Here is a 21,016-nt window from a genome sequence, read left to right on the forward strand (position 1 = left end):
TTTAAATGTTATTTTAAAATTTAATTTGGTGAAAAAATACACCACAGCAAAGAAGGAACAGTTCATTTCATGAAATGAACACTTTACCTAGATCTGGTGGTTGAGCTGAAAAAGACTTAAGCTAAACTATAAGACTTTCAGTAAATAAGATTAAAATGATTATGCATTATATCTCTCTTGTTTGATTAATTATTTTCTTTATTAACGGTGTCAGATCCCTCACTTTGTCCTGTCTGAAGTGAGACAAATTGTTTTCCACTGTGTTATGTTTAATTTTTGTGTTTTTGTTTTGTTTTTTTTATTATAGCTGTCCAAGCTGCTGGTAAGTTTAAGTAGTCAGCTGACTAACAACCAAGCAGGTTGTTTTCTTATGTGTCCATGTTTTTGCTATGTGCGTAGACACAACATAGAAGCACCCCATCCATCTTGAGTTTGTCCCTCATCAGCACTGTTGAGATCCAGCTTCTTTCCCTCTTGAGTTTTTTTTTTTGTTAACTCAAAATGTTTTTTGCTTAATTCTATGTTAATATTTATATTTTATTCTAGGTTTGCTCTGTCAACAGGCTTCTAGTTGTTGGGTGTGGCTTCCTTTTTGTTTGTTTTTTGGTTTTTTTTCTTGAGGGGGTGCCTTCTTTAAACTTGCTTCAAACAGACTGTCAGTAGACAAAACAAACTGGACTAGAAAAAGACAATGGTTGATTTGACTGATTGGTGATCGCACAGCAGCTTGAGAGTACAACACTGCTGACAAGGTGTTTAAAAATATTGTATAGATGTATTTTCTATCAACACATTTTTTTTTATTACTTTGAGAAGTATCTACAATGTAAAGATGCTAGTCATTAGTGTTGAGAGTGTCATTCTCACAAATAATTCTTTTTAGATTTAATATTTATGACTGGAATATGTGACTGATAACATCACAACTCAGGGAGACCTATAGTAGCTACAACTCTATCTGCTAGTGTTATTTTGTAGAGATATTTTACATTCATTTCCCCCTGTAGGCTCTAGTCTGTTACTGCCATTTGCTTTGATACAGGAGCACACAAGAATTTTTGGCTTTCACAGGATTTTGGGAGTTTTTGTCAATTTCCAGGACTACCAGCTCCAAAGTTTAGTTGGGGTGCAGCACACACCTGATTAGAGTGTGCTAGTTAATGGAAACTGGTCTTTATGTGTGAACTATACAGTTTTTGCTAGTCTTCAGGAATTTCCCCTGCTTTGATTGTCCACCTCTTACTTGTGCTACATGGTACTTAAAACAAATTCATCCATCGAACCTAACACTGCAATAGCACTATGATAGTGAGATAGAGGAAAGATGGCTACATCAAATGAGAGTACACAGTAAGCAAGTAACTTTGTTCTTAGCTCTTCATCTTCAACAATTCAGTTTGTTGCACTGTTTGTTTAAGTTGAAAGGAACTTTGCATCTCAAAACTTGTTTTTACTAACATGTTAAACTCTTGAATTAGCATTTTACACCTTTGAAAAATGCACTGTGAATTCAATGCAAGGAGAACTGTACAGGTTACGGTTAGTTTAAATTTTTTGTAAAGTCATCATCTTAAGAGGCATTTTTTTTTTTTTTTTTTTAAAGAACCAAAAAAAGAACTGAAACTTAAAAATGTTATAAAATAGTTGACAGATATCTTAAAACCAATCTGACCATTCATTTTCTTCATTTGTTAAATATTTGCATGAACCAAATGTCTAGGATATCCAGCTATACTGTGAAGAAAAGATTACATTATGACTGTATTGAATGTGTCTTGACCAAAATTATCAGTAGTTTTTATTCTTTCAGGATCTCTGGGTATTTTTGGTCAACTTGCTAAAAATGTGCTATAGCCGGTATAAAAATCATCTATGGTGTTTTTCACAGCACTACATTTATGGTTTTACTACATTGGCTTGGTTGTACAGTAAAATCAGGGTATTAAGATATTTGTGCGCGGCAGGTCAAACACCTGCGTAGTGTTGAGGTATTTCATCCATCAGCATGTGTTATTGCAGCAATCTGGGCCTGCAGCACCTTTTTAAATGTTGTTGGGTTTTTTGTTTGTGTTTTGTCAATGTGTTTGTTGTTTTTCAAAAATAATAATAATTTAGATTGACGAAACAAAATAGTCAATAGATTAACCATTAAAAAACAATAATTACTGGCAGTGGAAATATAGAAGGCTAAAAAAATGAAGCAACTTTGAAGTGACTCCTCCTCGAGCAAGTTTTTTTTCAAAGTCCGCTTTATTGCAGATGTCATTTTTTGTTGTTGTTGTTTGTCTTGTGTGTTTATGGATGTCTGACACTTTGTCATAGTTGATGTCTTGCTTATGTCACCTTCTAGTTTTTCAGTTAAAGCGTTTAAATAATAATTCATATTTGGTGTCAGCCTCATAATGCTTCAAAGGGTTTTTGAGGCTGAGGCTAAAAACTTTTAGCTCTTAACGCTAAATGTTGTGTAATGTATGTGTAAGCGTTCTTCGATGTTAAGTGTTCTGAAAATTAACACCATTAATCACGAGATTGTCCACCTCCTGTTTCTTTCTTTATGTGTTCCTTCCTACCCGTTTATGCTGTCAGAGTAAGCATCAGAAACATCAGGCATTTGAGGCTGAGCTGCATGCCAATGCAGACAGAATCCGTGGTGTCATTGATACTGGCAATGCCCTGATCCATAGAGGAGCCTGTGCCGGCAGTGAAGATGCTGTCAAGGTGTGTTAATCATCTCACTTGATGTGCAAATAAAAACATTTTATTTAAAATTATTGGAAATAAATAGAAATTGAAAACTTCAGTCAACTTTTAGTCAGACTAAGAACCTTCAATGCAGTATGTATAGGAAATGTAATGTGAATGTTCTGTTTCTCAGGCACGACTCAATGCTCTGGATGAACAGTGGCAGTTCCTTGTCAACAAATCTGCTGAGAAGAGCCAGAAGCTCAAAGAGGCCAACAAGCAGCAGAATTTCAACACGGGCATCAAGGACTTTGACTTTTGGCTTTCTGAGGTGAGAGTCTGACACACAACAGTAACAAAGATAATGTCCATGTATCAATCTGCATACAAAGTCTGATGCATGTTGTTGTTTCTCAGGTGGAAGCCCTTCTTGCCTCTGAAGATTATGGTAAAGATCTGGCATCAGTCAACAATCTGCTGAAAAAACACCAGCTGCTGGAGGCAGATATTTCTGCCCATGAGGTATGAAGCTCATCACTACAAATGGCTCTACATTTGGGTTGGTTGTAGCTTAATGGAAACAAGCAAAAACTGGCTCAAACGATTCCAATAGCCAGTGTGGGCCCCTAGGGCCCTCAATGCCACCTGCCTACCTTATTAATTCAATTCAACTTTCTTTATATAGCGCCAATTAATAACAAAGTAACCTCAAGACACTTTACAGAATAAAGTCAAGACTATAAAGATGTATAGAGAGAACTCAACAAATCCCCCTTGAACAAGCCAGAAACAGTGGAGAGGGAAAAACTCCCTTTTAATGGAAAAAACCTCCAGCAAAACCAGGCTCAGGGTGGGCAGCCATCTGCCTTGACTGGTTGGGGTGAGTGGAAAGTGGAGAGAGGAGGGAAAAAAAAGAGCACCAAAGCAACAACAAAACATTGGGCAGGTTGGTAAGACCAATAGCTTCACATGCATTGCATTCATTACTGGCTAATGTTTTTTCTTCATCTGAAATTAAAGTTAATTTTTAATTACTTCATCAAGGAAGATGCAAACTTTTGCACCGATGTAATTTTCATTATTTTAACTTATAAAGTTATGGCCAAAAATAAAAAGAAATGAGGCCTTCATAGGAAAGAAGTCCCTACAGTCAAACATGGTGGAGGTTCAAAGATGTTCGGGGTTGCTTTGCTGCTTCTGGCACTGCTTTGGTTGCTTTGCGGCTTCATGAAATCTGATGATTACCAAAGACTTTGGGTGCAAGGTAGTGGCCAGTGTCAGAACGCTGCATCTACACCAGAGGTTATGGGTCTTTCAACAGGACAAAGGCCCGAAACACACTTCAAAGGCACTCAGAAATGGTTACAAACAAAGCACTGGAGAGTAATGAAATGGCCAGCAACAAGTCCAGATCCAAATTTCATAGAACACCTGTGGAGAGCAGCAGTTGGGAGAAGCCATCCTTCACATCTGAATGACCTGGAGCAATTTGCAAAAGGAAAGTGGTCCAAAATTCCAGTAGAGAGGTGTAAGAATCTTATTCATGGTTACAGAAGAGAATTGATTTCAGTTATTTTTTCCAAAGGGGGTGCTGCCAAATATTAAGTTAAGGGACCAATAATTTTGTCCAGGGCATTTTGGGGGTTCTGGTGGAATTGTATCCGATTTGACTTCTGTTTGTCTTTTTTGTGTGTGTTGTTCCAATGCAAGCAAACAAAAAAACAAAAAAAGGTCAAATATTGCATTTTTGTTACTTCTGATGATGCAAGAACATTTTTGCCAGGTGAATGCATTATCTTGTGTGAATTTGGGAGTTTGGACTCCAGCAGTTGACGAAGGCATCTGCCTTATAGTCAACCATAATTATAATTGGAGAACATTGCTACCACTGCTACACTCCCCAAGAGTGGTTGACCAATAACAACAAGATTAGAAGTGCAAGTTGTGGAATAGTCCAGGTAACAAGGACAATGCTTAAGAAATTGATCTCCTACAGTGATATCAATGCTTATAAATCTACCATAAGGGGAGCATATGTACACTTAAGTCACTTCAAATCATTTACAGATGTAAAGAGCGATCTCTCTTGTTACTGCAGGATCGTCTTAAAGATTTGAATGGCCAGGCTGACAGCCTGATGGCCAGCAATGCCTTCGACACTTCTCAGGTGAAGGACAAGCGTGATGCTGTCAACAGTCGCTTTGCAAAGATCAAGAGCATGGCTGCTGGCCGCCGGGCTAAACTTAACGAATCCCATCGCCTACATCAGTTCTTCAGGGACCTGGATGATGAAGAGTCTTGGATCAAGTAAGATTTCCCTCCTCAGTTCTATTTATCTGTAATAATTGCATGATGGAAAGTATTTGCTCATGACAACTTACACACACCTATGTTTGCCCTGACCACAAACAGAGAAAAGAAGTTGCTTGTGAGTTCGGAGGACTATGGACGTGATTTGACAGGTGTGCAGAATCTCAGGAAAAAGCATAAGAGACTGGAGGCAGAGCTGGGAGCCCATGAACCAGCTATTCAGGTAGGCATTTTTCAATCTAATTTATTAAGCAAGATTTGTGTACTTTTTATAATGACGGCCTATTATTTGAGCCAGTATCAAACTTCCTATTTCAACAATAAGGAAATCCAAGCTCCAAATGGATTTTACACATTTTTATATTTCAATACCTTGGGCATAATAAAGCATTCATAATGGTGTTTCTGAATATTAGATGATGCCACAATAGCATAAGCAAAGTAAAAGTGACTATTGAATAATACATTTATACCACCGAGTTTGTTTTGGTTCATATCCGAACTTTACCAACACACTGTTAAATACTCAGGAAGAGATGGTTTTTATCCAGTGATGGGATCTCATTGTGTTTGCTCTTAGTCGGTGCTGGACACTGGGAAGAAATTGTCTGATGACAACACAATCGGCCAGGAGGAGATCCAGCAAAGGCTTGCCCAATTTGTTGACCACTGGAAGGAACTTAAAGACTTGTCTGGAGCAAGGTAGGCCTGCTCATCTACACGCTTTGTCAGAAAGGGGTAGCCTAGGACAGTGGACTCCAACCCCCGGGCCGGTTCGCGAATCAATTGGTACCTGGCCGCACAATAAATAACCAAATATTTCCGTTTTATGTATTATCTGAGTCTGAACGATATTTTATTTTGAAAAACTTTTTATTTGAGTAATGACCCGATTCTCTCGGATTCGACCGGATTCTCTCTCTCAAGGAAAAATGACAACTGTCTTTAAGTTGGAATTTAAAGTAGCGGCATTTAAAGCCAAATTGGATTTGTGAGGACGGCGCTTGAACAGAGGCATATTGGACATGTTTCAAACATTAGTGGGGATTTTGGGTGAGTCTGAGCCTGAGCCTTCATTCTCCCAGCTGGTGCACGATCACCTGTCTTTGCTTTTAAAGGAGTTTGAGCGCTACTTCCCAACCACAAAAGACCCACGAACTGGTAAGGAATGGATCCGCGACCCATTTGTCAACAAACCAGGTGAATCTAGCAAGTCTGTGCAAGAAGAAGATCAGCTGCTGGAGATCGCAAATGACGGCGGCCTTAAAAGTATGTTTGAGACAGAAACTCTGCCGATGTTCTGGATTAAAGTCATGGCAGAAAACCCTGAGATCACCACCACAGCACTGAAAACCCTGTTGCCATTTCCCACATCCTATCTGTGTGAAGCGGGGTTTTCTGCAGTGACAGCAACCAAAACAAAACATGGAGTAGACTGGAGTAGACTGGGCGTAAGCAAAACACTTTGGGTGTCATTGTCTCCCATCACTCCCAGATGGGGCCGTCTCGTTGCAGAGAAACAAACTCAAGGCTCCCATTAATTTGTCGTTATCGTGAGTTAAAATTTTCATGAATGTAAAATGTCCTTTATCTTCGTTTTTGTGGCGTATCTTATTTTGAAGGGATGTTTAAACGTTATCATAGCGACCAGAGTCAGAAAGCGTTAGGGCAGTGGTCAAGGGGAGAGGAGTAGAGCTTAGTTATTAGCGAGGACACCAACATGCAGAAGCCTTATCTGCCGCAGTAAAATTGTCAAGCGTTGACAGCTCAGCGGTAATAAAAAGGTTGGGGACCACTGGCCTAGGACACAAACACTCTCTATACTGATTGTGGAATTTGTATGTTTGCTCCTAGGGGACAGAGGTTGGAGGAGTCACTGGAGTACCAGCAATTTGTGGCTAATGTGGAAGAAGAAGAAGCTTGGATTAATGAGAAGTTGAATCTAGTGGGAAGTGAAGACTATGGAGATACATTGGCTGCAGTACAGGTGCCTTTCATATGCAGATGACAGCATTTCAAGTTACATTACATAAATTCAGGGGGTTTCTAACAGGACTTTTACCAAGTGTCATGGAAGCCTTTCTTTTTAACAGGGCTTGCTGAAAAAGCATGAAGCATTTGAGACTGACTTCACTGTGCACAGAGACAGAGTCAATGATGTGTGTGCTAACGGGGAGGAGCTGATCAGGAAGGTACTTTGTCCTTTGCATTAAAAACCATTTTTTTTAAAGGAAAATTTCTTTCATTTTCTAAATTAATCGTTTAATTAATTAACTCCACCGTAAATGTTACAGTTCACAAACAAAAAAAAAAGAAGGGCCAAATCCCAACATATGGTGCAAAAATTAAAAATAAGATTGAAAGTTTTGGAATTTGGCTTTACCATCTAAATGGTCATAGTGGAGAAGATGACCGATTTAGAACATGTGTTATGGGTTGATGATATCATCCAAATGGATTTTTGAAATAGAGGGACTTGATAATAAAGTAATTTGGTGTGTTTTCATCAGAACAACCATCATGTGGATAACATCAGTGCCAAGATGTCAGCTCTGCGAGGCAAAGTGACTGAGCTGGAGAGGGCTGCTGCTCAGAGGAAGGCCAAGCTGGATGAAAATTCTGCCTTCCTGCAGTTCAACTGGAAAGCAGATGTGGTAGAGTCCTGGATCGGTACGAAAACTCAAGACTTAAAAATCTCTGAAAATTGTCTGGAAAGCTTCAGTTGTCCAGTTTTCTACGCTATTTATTACTAGTTATTTAGAATCTGCATTTCTGTTACATAATACTGTTAATAAAGTTTTTTTTTTTTTTAAATAATTCAAGACGGCAAATACAATGTGTTAATTACACGGTAGCCATATTTATTTCAGTGTTGACAAAGCCAGGCTAGCTGTTTTTTTTGTTTGTTTGTTTTTGTTTCCAGGATTTATGGTAAACTAGGCAACTAGACATCCTGACTCCATAAGCTTCTTTCTACAAATATGTAACAATTGTTTTAAGCTTTTTTTTTTGGGGGGGGGGGAAGCTAGAAGTGTAACTTTATTCTTCTTTTCCTTTCGGCTGTTTCCTTTGGGCTGTTCCCTTTCAGGGGTCGCCACACAATCATGTGCCTCCATCTAACTCTGTCCTCTGCATCCTCTTCTCTCACACCAACTAACTTCATGTCCTCTCTCACTACATCCATAAATCTCCTCTTTGCTCTTCCTCTAGACCTCCTGCCTGGCAGCTCCAACCTCAGCATCCTTCTACCGATATATTCACAGATTCTCCTCTGAACATGTCCAAACCACCTCAATCTGGCCTCTCTGACTTTATCTCCAAAACATCTAAACATGAGCTGTCCCTCTTATGACCTTATTCCTGACCCTGTCCATCCTACGAACACGCCTTCCTTCTCTCCTTTTTCTACTAACAGTAGTCAAATTTCCACAGGTACCCTGTAGGTCAACAGCACCGGTGGCGGTCGTTGTTAACCCGGGCCCCGACCGATCCGGTGTTGGAGTCATTTTCGGTGTGAAATTCATGATTCGCATTTTTAATTTGGCATGTGTTTTACGTCGGATGCCCTTCCTGACACAACCCTCTGCATTTATCAAGACTTGGGACTGGCACAAGAAGACACTGGCTTGTGACCTTGCGGTTGCATTAAAAGTGTAACTTTATTCAGAGATGAATTTTAAACTTGCAGATGTGCTTTGTTTTCAGGTGAGAAAGAAAACAGCCTGAAGACTGATGACTATGGCAGAGACCTGTCCTCTGTGCAAACCCTGCTCACCAAGCAGGTACTCCTTTCACCTGAAACAGTATTCTATACAATGTTTCTGTACGATGTTTCAGTGTCATTTGACTTTTTTTTTTTTTTTTTTTCCCCTCCGGTCTGCAGGAGACATTTGATGCTGGTCTCCAGGCCTTCCAGCAGGAGGGCATCACAAACATTACAGCTCTAAAGGACCAGCTGCTGGCTGCCAAGCATGTTCAATCAAAAGCCATTGAAGCTCGTCACGCTGCTTTGATGAAGCGCTGGAACCAGCTGCTGTCCAACTCAGCTGCTCGCAAGAAGAAGCTTCTGGAGGCTCAGGAGCACTTCAGAAAGGTAGAGGCCTGAGGACAGTCTTGCTGAAGGGGTGGCCTTTGACTTTTTGTCCGTGTCTCAATAAATAATCCTAAACCAGTACTGTTCAGAATCTGTTAACAATTTCAAGGTAGTGTTAACTTGGACTTGTTTTAAGGATCATATCTTTCCACCCTAGGTTGAAGACTTGTTCCTCACTTTTGCCAAAAAGGCGTCGGCCTTCAACAGCTGGTTTGAAAATGCAGAGGAGGATCTTACAGACCCGGTGAGGTGCAACTCTCTGGAGGAGATCCGGGCTCTTCGTGAAGCCCATGAGGCGTTCCGCTCCTCACTGAGCTCAGCTCAAGCTGACTTCAACCAGCTGGCTGAACTAGACCAGCAGATCAAGAGCTACCAGGTGTTGTCTAACCCCTACACCTGGTTCACCATGGAGGCCCTCGAGGAGACCTGGAGAAACTTGCAGAAAATCATCAAGGTGTAGATTTGTATTATTTTATTCATGTGTACCAAAAGCTACTTTGCAGTCCCTGTCCTGATCATCTGATTAACACATACAGCCTGCTGATACTTTTATTCGTTTATTTTCTAAAACAATTCACCTGTTAATGCCTTGATTACACCTGTGTTTTAACTCGTACAGGTGACCAAATATTGAGTTTAGATACAACTCTGATATGATCTAGTTTTGCTGAATTTAAGATCTAAACACTTCCTTGTTACTGACCTAGTTCAGTAATCAGTCAAAGTAACTAGAGGGGCTGCTCCAGATTGAGGGGGGGGGTGTATTTGACTTAAGTCTTTTTCAGTGCAGTTGACCTTAATGCTGTTCCTTTTCTGTCTGTGAGTTTAGGAGCGAGAGTTGGAGCTGCAGAAGGAGCAGAGGAGGCAGGAGGAAAATGACAAGTTGCGTCAGGAGTTTGCACAGCATGCCAATGCTTTCCACCAGTGGCTGCAGGAGACCAGGTAGAGGATGGTGCTCCTTCAGCTGAGCCTTTTGAACAAAGGCTGAAGGTTTTACAGTCTGACACACATCAGTCCTTAAACATGATGACAACACATTTCAGGCCAGGTGCTCAGGATGAGTCTTGTTTTGAAGATGAACTTTTCTGTTACACACAGTTTACCGCAGTGCTGTTAAACTTTCAGATACAGTATTGCAGTGTTCTCTGTAAAGCCACTGAATAATCTCAGCACACAGCCTGCTTACTTGTGTAGCGTAACTCGTGCACAAACATCTTGGAACAGTATTCTGTTGTCAGAGCTAAGGCATCACACAGATGCACCACTCTGCACACTTCTTTAATGTTTGCTTGTTGTGTTTTTGTGGTCATGTGCACTGAGCATTGTGGTGTTGCTTCATTTTGTTAATGTGTATTTGTTTTCTCTCTCTCCCTCCCCCCTCCATCGTACCCTCCTCTTCACTGCTTCCTCGTTGGAACCTGGAATAACTGCTAATCAGGACATATCTTCTGGATGGGTTAATATCAATTTTTTCTTTTTTGGTCTGAGTTTGAATGTTTGACCTGTGAGATGAATGTTGTTGTTAAATGATCAAGCATTTAAAACCTATTCCTATTTAATGTAATTACTGATTGGTGTGGAATATTCCATCCCCTCCTCTCTGATTTTTAATCTCTGGTCCTCCCTCTTCCCTATCCTTTTTCTGAATAGCATAGCCTATCGACGGGTTATCTGTGTGTATCAGTACCAAGTTGCTGATGATCTTTCTGGAAGGTCAACCTCCTGTTTCTTTTGCTTTTTCTGACCCACACAGAGTGTGAGGCCTGTGTGACTTAATGCACTTAAGTCTAAAAACCTGTTGGACTCTGGTGTGTTTGGTACCTCCCAGCTGTACTAACATTCACCCGGTCATTAAAACTCAGCCCCAGGCTGTGGCTATTCTTTTTACTGTGTAGACTTCTGGGATGGAAACTGCAAATATCTGGCTAAATACACACACACAAATTAAAAACAGTAAAGACGTAATGGAGTACATTAGTGGAATTTGGTTCCACTGGGTTGTTGCAATCTTCTGTACTCTTGAGCGCACTGACTTGAGGAAGAATCATTGATCACAATGCTGACTTTCATGCAGTTGGGTTTAAAAGTTTTCATTTCCTTATTTTGAAATGTCATAGAAAAACAATTTTTTATTTTTTTTATTATTTATTTTTTAACAGTTTTTTTTATGCATGTTATGCACATTCAGCTAGTACAACTTTTATTTTATCATATTGAGTTATTTGTTAAATAATCAAAGGAAATGCACACTTTTACACCAGTGTTTTTTTTTTTTTTCTATTCTTTTAAAAAAATCAACCATGACCATTTTTGTTACTTCATTTGAGGAAAAAACACTATCAGAAAAGGCATCATTACATTAGGTTTGTTGTTGTTAATATTGTGGTCTGTTCGTGTGACTGAGTCACTAAGCTGAAACAGCAAATTCACTCAATATATTCTTTCTGACCTTTCAAAAAATTGAAAATACTAGAACATTGGCACTGAACTGTAAATATGATCTATTAATGATCTGCTGCAGTTTCCATGCCTGTGAATAGTAGCCCTAACCTTGCATGGTTTGGGTTACTGTAGATTTTGAGCATGAATTCAGCTCCACTGTGTGGCAGTATAATAGAGCACAAGGTCCACTATCAAAATTTTATTTAACTATAAACTAAATCTTTATTTTGCACCTCTATAATTACTTAAGGTGTATATATATTTCTGTGGGAACAGTGGATAAACAGTGGATGTCTTCCTAATAGCAGATATTCTCCAGACTAATATCAGATTCTGTTGGTGTCAGGTCATGTATGGTTGAAGAGTCTGGTACCCTGGAGTCCCAGCTGGAGGCCACCAAGGTAAGATAACATGGAAGGATTTACAAAAGTTTGTGTTTCAAAAAGTCTTTAATAGCTGAATTCTGAGCTGATTTTAACAGGTTTGTGTGTGTGTTTAGCGTAAGCACCAGGAGATCCGAGCCATGCGCAGTCAGCTCAAAAAGATTGAAGACTTGGGTGCTGCTATGGAGGAAGCACTGATCCTGGACAACAAGTACACAGAGCACAGCACAGTGGGCCTTGCCCAACAGTGGGACCAACTGGACCAATTGGGAATGAGAATGCAGCACAACCTGGAGCAGCAGATCCAGGCACGGAATACCACTGGGGTGACAGAAGAGGCTCTGAAGGAGTTCAGCATGATGTTCAAGTAATTAGCCTTGACCTGGTTTTGTCATGACCATTTCTGAGTGTGATGCCACCAATTCACATCCTCGCTGTTTTATTGCAGGCACTTTGACAAGGAGAAGTCAGGCCGTCTAAACCACCAGGAGTTCAAGTCATGTCTGCGCTCCCTGGGCTATGACCTCCCCATGGTGGAAGAAGGAGAACCTGATCCAGAGTTCGAAGCCATCCTTGACACAGTGGATCCCAACAGGTCTGTCATGTGTTATGGAGCATTACATTGAAATAAATTGCAACCTGTATGGTGGTATTTTTTCACAGCGTTTGTCTAACTGTGGACAACTCTGTCTACAGGGATGGCAATGTTTCATTGCAAGAGTATATGGCATTCATGATCAGTCGTGAGACTGAAAACGTCAAGTCCAGTGAGGAGATAGAAAGCGCTTTCCGAGCTCTGAGCACAGAGAACAAACCCTACGTCACTAAAGAAGAGCTCTACCAGGTCAGATGTGTTCTCTGTTTGGTTTCAATATTTCATCTTGGCACAGGTCTAACTGTCCCTTCATTTTTTTTTTTTTTTACCCCCAGAACCTGACCAAGGAGCAGGCAGACTACTGCCTCTCACACATGAAGCCCTACCTCGACAGCAAGGGCCGCGAGCTGCCATCAGCTTTTGACTTTGTTGAATTCACCCGCTCGCTTTTTGTCAACTAATCCCACGCCCTCCAGTGACCAACTGAGATGCGTTTTCCCCACACACTGTCCCACACTTAACAAACACAAAGCTAAAACTGCATGATTGTTCCACTAGAAATACTCACTAATAGCAACTCTCTGCACTATTTATCTTGCTCTACTCTTAGCTCTTTGTGCTTCTCATGATAGCATAGTGGCTCTGTCTGCATTTGAATGTGATTGTTTTAGCTGGTGCTTTTAATGAACTTAACCAACAACACAACAATCTTGTAATAACACCTTAACAGTTGAAGTGTGATTTAATAAACGCTACTGGTTAGAACTGGAAACCTTCACTCTTGTTCTTTTTATTTGACTTCCTTTTTTCATAAACTGTTCACATAAATACAAAGTAAAACAGTGGACTTCATCTGTCCCAGGTCATGTCTCATTCTGCCACCTGATTGGCTATCTGCTCCAGCTGGTTGCTTTCTGCGGGGCTCTGCTCTGTCAGATGGGTAGTAAGATGCCAAACATCAACTGTCCCATTTGTATTCCCAACTGCCAAGAGGGTAGTGTTCTGACAATTAAAGGCCAAACAAGTTGCAGCATGGCCTGCACTGCTTTGCTTGATGATGGCTACTGGCTTCAGGGAGCTAAAGCCCAGGTCGAATATCTGCACCTCTCCTGTGAAACAGAAGCATGGTGTATAAGGATACATATCTTAGAGCCACAAATACCGCAACTTCATTTAAACAGTATATCAGGCTGCTGCATCCAGTTAAGAACAGTTTTTGATTTAATGGCTGATTGACTGTGCGTCAATTCAGCTTGTCTTTAAGACTAGCTTCATCTTGTCTATTGATACACAGTCCTGCTTAAACCTTTGCCACAGAGACCTCATTTATTAACAATAAGATAATAATATGTAAATGTAAACACAAATGTACACACAACAAAGTTCACCTCATGGTATTTACTGTAACATCTGGGGAAAATTATTTGATCCCCTGCTGATTTTGTAAGTTTGCCCACTTACAAAGAAATTAAGGGTCTAATTTTATAATATTCTGTCTCTATCCTTTAGAATAAAAAATCCAGAAAAAGTAGATGATACAAATGTTCCAAGTTGCATAAGAGATGCATTTCAGTGAGTAAAATAAGTCTTTGAAAGTGAGGGATCAGCCCAGACCTATGTGGCAGTTAGGACCAGAGTCAAGAAACAAACTATTGATACGTGGTCATGGATTGAAAACCTGCAGTGCCCATAAAGGGTCCTCCTCAAGAAGGCACATCTACAGGCAAGTCAAGTCTGAATCTAAATGATTCAGATAAGCATTGGGGGAAAGTGTTGGGGTCAGATTAGACCAAAATTTAGCTCTCTGGCACCAACTCGACTTGCTGTGGTTAGAGGAAGAAATAATGATGTCTAAGAACCACATCCCACAGTCAGGCATGGAGATGAGAACATTATGCTTTGGGGCGGTTTCTCTGCTAGAGGTACAACCCAACTTTGCTTCATTGAGGGGCCAATTTAAAATGTTGGATGAGAACCTCCTTCCCTCAGCCAGGAGACTAAAGTTGGGTAGTGGATGGCTTTTCTGGGATGACAATGACCCTAACATCCTGCCAAAGCAGCAAAGGCAAGTAGGGTCAAGTAGAAGCGCATAAAGGTCATGGAGTGGCCTAGACATTTCCAGATCTTACTCCTATAGAAAATCTATAAAAGGGAGCTGAAGCTTTCATTTGCCAATCGACAGCCAAGAAACCATAAGAGTTTAGAAGATCTGTAAAGAAAAGGGGACCAAAATCTCTCCTGAGATGTGTGCAAGCCTGTTAACCAACTAAAACTACAACGTGCTTACCAACAAGGGTTACTCCACCAAGTACTAAGTCATGGTTTGCATGGAAATCAAATACTCACTGAAATTCAACTCAATTTACACAACGTATGTATCATGTGCTTTTTTGAGATTTTAGTTTGATATTCTGTCTATCCTTTATCTATGATAAATATTGTAGACCCTTCATTCCTATGTAAGTGGGCAAGGGGATTAGATAATTTTACCCACTGTATATAGTTAAAGATACTCCACCCTCCATGTGTTAAAAACAGTAGTTTTTAACACATGGAGGGTGTAGTATTGAAAGATGTGAATAAATTGGCCAGTTGTGTTTTTCTGAGTTTGCACTGGCTCTAAATAAGGCCCTGGTTCTGGTCACTAACTGAATTGCTGAAAATGATGTGCTTCATTTTCTCTTAGCGCATCAGAATCTGTTGTTTCAAGCTTTACACAAATATGAGCTTGAAACTACAGATTGTGATGCCCTAAGAGAAAATGAAGCACATCATTTTAACAAATATTTACACTCCTAAAGATGTGATGTTGCACCTTGTCCCGTGGCTGCAGCAAAAACCAGTGGTCTAGTGGGAGACCACTGGACCTGAAACACATAGGAGTCTGAAACCTTGAGAGAAAGCACTGGGTTGGCCTGGAGCAGAGAGTAGACGTGGGCCTGACCATCAGTCCCTGCAATCACAAACAAGTTCCTGCAGACAACATGATACACAAGTCAGTATAAAGTCACCACCAGGTCACTATCTGTTCACATGTGTGATCTCTGCTACACACTGTCACCTGTGAAAAGGGGAGCAATGTATTGAGTGGACAGGACCATTGCAGGGCCTGAACGAGAAAACTGCTGGGGCTCTCAGGGTCATGCTTTGACCCTCAGATGGTGTAGCAGCTGGCGTCTTAGAAGAAAAGGAGCATCTGAGCAGCAGGCCGCCTTCAGAACCCACCAGGAAGGCATCAGAGTCCCAGGGAGACAAGGCAAGAGACGTCACACCCACGGCTCTTCTGCCTCTGAGCTGTGGAAGACATGTACGCTCACTGGCCACTTTATTAGGTACCTTTTCCAATCTAATGCAATTCAGTACAGCAGCTCTGCAATGAATTCTACTTTTACAATGATGTCATTTCCCAGTTTTTAAGTCTAAGATTATAAGATTCAATCTGGACTCACACAGTCTGATATAATACAGCCACCTCTCATCATCCCATCTCACTGCTTTTGAACACAGTCATGAACACTTCCAGTGTCTTTATCAGGCTGAGGCTCACCTTGAAGCTGACGCTGCTGCTGTGGGGAACTTGCTGCCATAATAAGGCATAGGCAGTGTTCAGGACAAACCTGCCCTGGTCTGAGTCCACTGTCCATAGCAGCACCCTTCCTCCTGAACAGGCACTCAGCACTCCAAACTCTCCTTTCTTCTGCAGGGGCACCCAGGCAACCTACACACGCAAACACACACAGGACATGTCTTTTAAGACACAGTCTCTTTAGACTCATAGATTAGAGAACATTTGCCATTTTGATTTTGTGGAAAAATCTAACTGTTAAAGCAAAGTTCTTTATTATTGCAGCACTAAACAATTCTGTCAGTAGTGGGACCACGCTGGTTGGATAGTTGCAGAGTTTCAATGAAGCGCAAACACAATGTACAGCTTGATGCAAAAGTTTTCATTCTCTTTAATTTGAAATGTCAGAAAGAGTAAAACAAAGAACGTTTTAATACACATTCAGCTAGTATGAATGTTCCTTCATAAATTAAAGTTCATTTTTATTTTGTCAAGGGGGTTTCAAATTGTTTTACTAGAACTTGCTCCCCATATACTGAAATGGCATATGCAAGGTTAACCCAACCCTCACACAATAATAATAATAATAATAATAATAATAATAATAATAATAACAATGACACTTTTATCTAGTTTAAATGTTCCTTTGTCATTAGAAGTAACAAAAATGGTCAAGCAGTGTATAAAATAGTTAATAATGAAATAAGAAGTAAAATATTAAAAGATATATATAATTTATATGAATGCAAATAGCTGCACACCCTTAATAATTAAAAAAAAAATTCTGTCATAATTCTACATTATACATTTTTGTACTAGCTGAATTTGCGTTAAATATTATAATGATAAAATTAAATATTTAACTTTTTTTGCCTTATCAGCATAAACTGTCTCTACCTACCTGATAAACAGGCTCCTTGTGGCTGTCTGCTGACATCCGAGTTAGAGCTACTACAGGGTCCTGGGTACGACTGGTGTCCCAGACCACCACATCTCCGCTGTACAGACCCCCTGCACCCACAACGACACACATGTCACACATGTTTTCCACTGAGAGTGCTCAAAAACTGTGATCCCACAGACAAACACCACAGAGTAATGCAAGAAAGACGTTAAGCTTTCCTAATTCTACCATTTTGCTCATGTTAATGCAGCATTAATGTCACATAGAAAATAAAAACATGTTAACTTTTATTAACTTGTTGTGTAACAACAAACTCAACTTCCCTTTAGTTTTCAAACCTAGATGAGAATTACGAGGATTTGTGTAGTTAAACAGTGTACAAAAATAGTTAATAATAAGAAGTAAAATATTAATATATATAATTTTTAAGAAAACATTTGAAGAACTGCTTTGGGTTCTAAATATTAACTGACAAATTACATCGCATCTCCTCAGGTAAACAGTTACAAACATGTCTAAATGTGCGTTCGTGTTTAGATAATACTGTGTATTTGTATTAGAGCTGATGTGCTCTGGACTTGTGTGTTGTTAGTTCACATTGACTGTGCACCTGTGAGGAGGGCTGGCTGGTTGGGGTGACAGCACAGAGCTGTGACTGCCGCAGGAGCATCTATGACCAGATCGGCTTGTTTGGGGTTCAGGCCACGCCGGGTCAGATTCCACATACAAACATAGGACCGTTCAGTGCTCCAGCATCCATCATCAATTCTGCCCAACAACACACTCACACATGTGAACAACACTGAACAACATGAACAGAAAAGCTTCTCTAACAGTTTCATTGATACAGGCATCTTTAGCATGGTTGATATAAAATGTTGTAAAATACTAATATACCGGCCATATGCACAGGCAACAACTGAACCAGTACAACTCCAGGACACACTTGTTACGTGAAGACCTCTCTCTTGGGCGGGGGGATGTTGAAGACAATGGAGGCATGAAACCTTAACACAAAACACCACACTTACATCCAAAACTCTCTATGTTTAAAAAAGTGACCTGTGACTTCTGGTGTATTGGTCCTACTTACCAGGTGACTGTGATCATCCCAGTTTACCTGGAAGCCATCAAAGGCATGAGTCTTGGAATTTTTGACTAACTCTTTGATTACCACCTCCTCTACACACTGCAGAAAGTTCTTCAGGCCGGGTAGCTCTGGCTCATTGTGGTTTGCTTGAAGGAGTTGCTCTGTTGCCTGGTCCGGAGGCTCTGTTTGGGTACAGCTGACAGTCATGGACACACTCTGAACCTCTGTCTCAGCACTTTGCACTGGTCTGGTCTGACATCCTCTCTAAAATAACAAAACATGAAAAGGACTTTGGCTAAGAGGTGTACACATTTATTGGAGTTTTACAGTACAATAACCTTAAGCTGCTTTAATACTTAATATTTAAAGCATGAAACTCCACCTCTGAGACAGCTGAGATTGCCCCCAGCTCCTCTGCAACCCTAAACAGGAAAAATATATAATGGATGGAAAGATCTATCATCATCTATATTAATGATGACAGAGCCTGACATATGAGTCTGTGCCATCACAGACTTGTGTCAGTGTCTGACTCTTTACATATAAAAATAGCAAAAAGGTGATGTATAGACCTCATGGTCAGCACATATGATGAAAACAAAATACTAAGAACAGAACTGTTAGTAGGATACAGATCTGAACCAATTAAAAACAGTACTATGATTTCCCACACACTGCTCCAAATAGACAAGAGGATTCTACTCTGTCAAAAGGCAGCAGTGAGAACAAAAATCACCAACAGCATCGCTGGCAAACAGAATTATACATAATAATTACACATTTTTATACATATGCTGTTCTTGATCTTCTTTAAAACTTTTTGGATGTGTGTGTCTGCATGTGGCAAGGGTGGGATGAGATCATACATTTTAAACTACAGCATGTAAGACTGTACTTAATTTGGTGTTCTGTAATTTGTATTTGTATAACTGTACTCTCAGTGTTGTCTAAAGTACTATAGTATATTGTTTGTAAGTGCCTGGGGTGGAAGGTACTTTACATGTAACAAATAACTATAATAGTTATATATACACAACACAGCGTCTCAGGATTTCTGTTTTGTGTCCTTTCGAATTTGGGGGTTATCATTCTTTGGTTTGGTTTTATCATAATATATATCATTTTATCAGTGCTGTTTTGATTTGCAGTGACCATTCGATCTAAGAAGCCATAACAGCACGAATGCCCCCCTCTCTCCCTCCTCAGATCCTGATCTCATCCCTGTTGTTTCATGCGATGTAACAGCATGTTGCTCCAACATACCGAGTCCCGCTCCACCTGCTGACTCTTCCTCCAAAGTGACGGAACACTCACTGAATCCAGGGCTTCGTCGGTAAACATGATGATAAATGTGGCTTGAACAAAGCCGAACGAGTAACAATAACTAACTAATCTAACTGCACCAAAACAAAGACGAGCTGTTCCTAGACGTTCTAGCACCGACACCGGACAACTCCGGAGCCATTTTCTTGACAACGTTACCTTAGTTACCGACAGGATGTCCGGGGAAGAGTCCCGCATTCATTTCCGTTTTCTCACCACAATAAAAATCCAACCTTTTCTTTAGTAGTTTTTGAATGTGTGACCCAATGATGTGTTGTATTCATTTATAAAGATACAAAGTCAAACAAATGATGTTATATACGTTTCCACCATATTAGTAAATCGTCACTAACTACTTCCTGCCCTTTATGTGCAGGCCTGTTAGATCTGTTGGAGTAGATTTTTTGCTATAAGTCTGTTTTCACGTTTCCCATCGACCTAATAGATCCCTTACCTCAGTGTGACCCTATAATGATAGACATAACTGTGACCTTTGTGATCACTTCTCTCAACTTAAAATTCTTTAAGACATTAAGTCAATTCAAACACAAGTTCAGCATTTAGAAAATATAAGATGTTTAGGGTTTGTCGTACATAGGTTTATGACTCGCACAAGCATTGAGAAAAATCTGAAGAGAAGCAGATAGGCTTCTGCTTCTGCAAAGAACTAAACAGCAATTAAATTCAATTAAAAGCCCAAACGCCAAGCACCCTGTCCTGTGGGCAATGCAAAATGCAGTTTATTTAATAACAGAGATCGTCTGCTAAAAGCATCATATTGAAAGAATAGGAAAAAAATCATTTAATAAATCAATTCACACAACATATGTATGACATTAACAGGTCGATGCAGAACTGCTGAAACATCTTCAGTCACATTTAGTTCAATTTACCCCCCCACTCACTCCCCACACACACACACACCATTTTAACAGAGTGGAGTCATCATATGTATCAATTACTACCATAACCCCTAAGATGGTCTCCTCTGTTGTTTATTTAGAATTCCTGCTTATGTGATTAAAATGTGTACACTCCAACCATAAGCAGTTATGTTGGCAGTTATAAAGGTTTTTGGTCGTGGTGGCGGTCTGAACACCAGAGTTTCGAAAATATAAGGGGTATAAGTAGGACTTTAAAGTTTGTAGGGTTTCTAGTAATACAGAGCATTGGCATTTGTTTCCCCATGTATGCACTTTTTTTCTCTTTTGCCCTTTCAGCTTATCCCATGAGTTCAAGGTTGCTACCTTGGATCATTGTCCGTATGTTGATATGGCAGTTTTTACACTGGATGTCCTTCCTGACGCAACACTCCCCAATTTCTACAGGGCTTGGACCGGCACTTCACCGGCACTGGGGATGGGAAAGGGCTGTTAGGGATTCAGTGTCTTGCCCAGAGACACTTTCACATATAGCCAGGACTATGGATCGCTCAGCTAACCCGGTGGTCAGTGGATGACTACCTTACCAACTGAGCTACAGCCGTGCCCCCCAAATCTGCAATCATAAAACGCTAAATTGCCAGTATTAACTCCTTTTGGCCACTAGGTGGTTTCATGCTCAGAATAAGCTTTGATACATAAACCCTTTTTTGGTTCAGATGGCTGGAATTGTAAAGGTAAATGGTCT

The 21,016-nt window shown here is 40.2% G+C and overlaps 2 protein-coding genes across 14 annotated transcripts in view; one reads left to right on the plus strand and one right to left on the minus strand.

Moving 5' to 3' along the window:
- sptan1 (spectrin alpha, non-erythrocytic 1) overlaps positions 1 to 13,283 on the plus strand; it is a 41,724-nt gene extending 28,441 nt beyond the window's left edge. For 5 of the 10 annotated variants that reach the window (XM_067484418.1, XM_067484421.1, XM_067484420.1 and 2 more), the window contains 21 exons: positions 308 to 322; positions 2,587 to 2,718; positions 2,876 to 3,013; positions 3,100 to 3,204; positions 4,781 to 4,989; positions 5,095 to 5,215; positions 5,573 to 5,694; positions 6,847 to 6,979; positions 7,086 to 7,184; positions 7,503 to 7,662; positions 8,698 to 8,774; positions 8,876 to 9,085; positions 9,243 to 9,539; positions 9,915 to 10,027; positions 10,524 to 10,541; positions 10,736 to 10,798; positions 11,874 to 11,928; positions 12,027 to 12,277; positions 12,359 to 12,505; positions 12,607 to 12,754; positions 12,841 to 13,283. In XM_067484418.1, the coding sequence (XP_067340519.1) occupies positions 308 to 322; positions 2,587 to 2,718; positions 2,876 to 3,013; positions 3,100 to 3,204; positions 4,781 to 4,989; positions 5,095 to 5,215; positions 5,573 to 5,694; positions 6,847 to 6,979; positions 7,086 to 7,184; positions 7,503 to 7,662; positions 8,698 to 8,774; positions 8,876 to 9,085; positions 9,243 to 9,539; positions 9,915 to 10,027; positions 10,524 to 10,541; positions 10,736 to 10,798; positions 11,874 to 11,928; positions 12,027 to 12,277; positions 12,359 to 12,505; positions 12,607 to 12,754; positions 12,841 to 12,966 (2,739 nt within the window). In that variant the 3' untranslated portion in view covers positions 12,967 to 13,283. The remainder of the gene's footprint in view (positions 1 to 307; positions 323 to 2,586; positions 2,719 to 2,875; positions 3,014 to 3,099; positions 3,205 to 4,780; positions 4,990 to 5,094; positions 5,216 to 5,572; positions 5,695 to 6,846; positions 6,980 to 7,085; positions 7,185 to 7,502; positions 7,663 to 8,697; positions 8,775 to 8,875; positions 9,086 to 9,242; positions 9,540 to 9,914; positions 10,028 to 10,523; positions 10,542 to 10,735; positions 10,799 to 11,873; positions 11,929 to 12,026; positions 12,278 to 12,358; positions 12,506 to 12,606; positions 12,755 to 12,840) is intronic. The other 5 variants (XM_067484422.1, XM_067484423.1, XM_067484417.1 and 2 more) reach the window with 3 other exon arrangements.
- On the minus strand, positions 13,276 to 19,606 carry dync2i2 (dynein 2 intermediate chain 2). Of its 4 annotated transcripts, none has more exons than XM_067484428.1 (9): positions 19,328 to 19,606; positions 18,447 to 18,486; positions 18,068 to 18,328; positions 17,585 to 17,981; positions 16,972 to 17,081; positions 16,053 to 16,223; positions 15,567 to 15,799; positions 15,321 to 15,478; positions 13,276 to 13,614 (listed from the first exon to the last, which is right to left on the minus strand). In XM_067484428.1, exons 3-9 carry the CDS (start codon positions 18,269 to 18,271, stop codon positions 13,376 to 13,378), a joined length of 1,512 nt encoding a protein of 503 aa, XP_067340529.1. In that variant the 5' UTR covers positions 18,272 to 18,328; positions 18,447 to 18,486; positions 19,328 to 19,606; the 3' UTR covers positions 13,276 to 13,375. The 4 variants fall into 4 exon arrangements, with proteins under 4 accessions (XP_067340529.1, XP_067340527.1, XP_067340526.1 ...); XM_067484426.1 differs by lacking the exon at positions 18,447 to 18,486 and having other exon boundaries at positions 17,585 to 17,742; positions 17,872 to 17,981; positions 19,328 to 19,598; XM_067484425.1 differs by lacking the exon at positions 18,447 to 18,486 and having other exon boundaries at positions 19,328 to 19,604.
- Positions 19,607 to 21,016: the final 1,410 nt, after the last annotated feature.

This window comes from Channa argus, chromosome 18 (genome assembly GCF_033026475.1).
Source record: "Channa argus isolate prfri chromosome 18, Channa argus male v1.0, whole genome shotgun sequence".
NCBI lineage: Eukaryota > Metazoa > Chordata > Actinopteri > Anabantiformes > Channidae > Channa > Channa argus.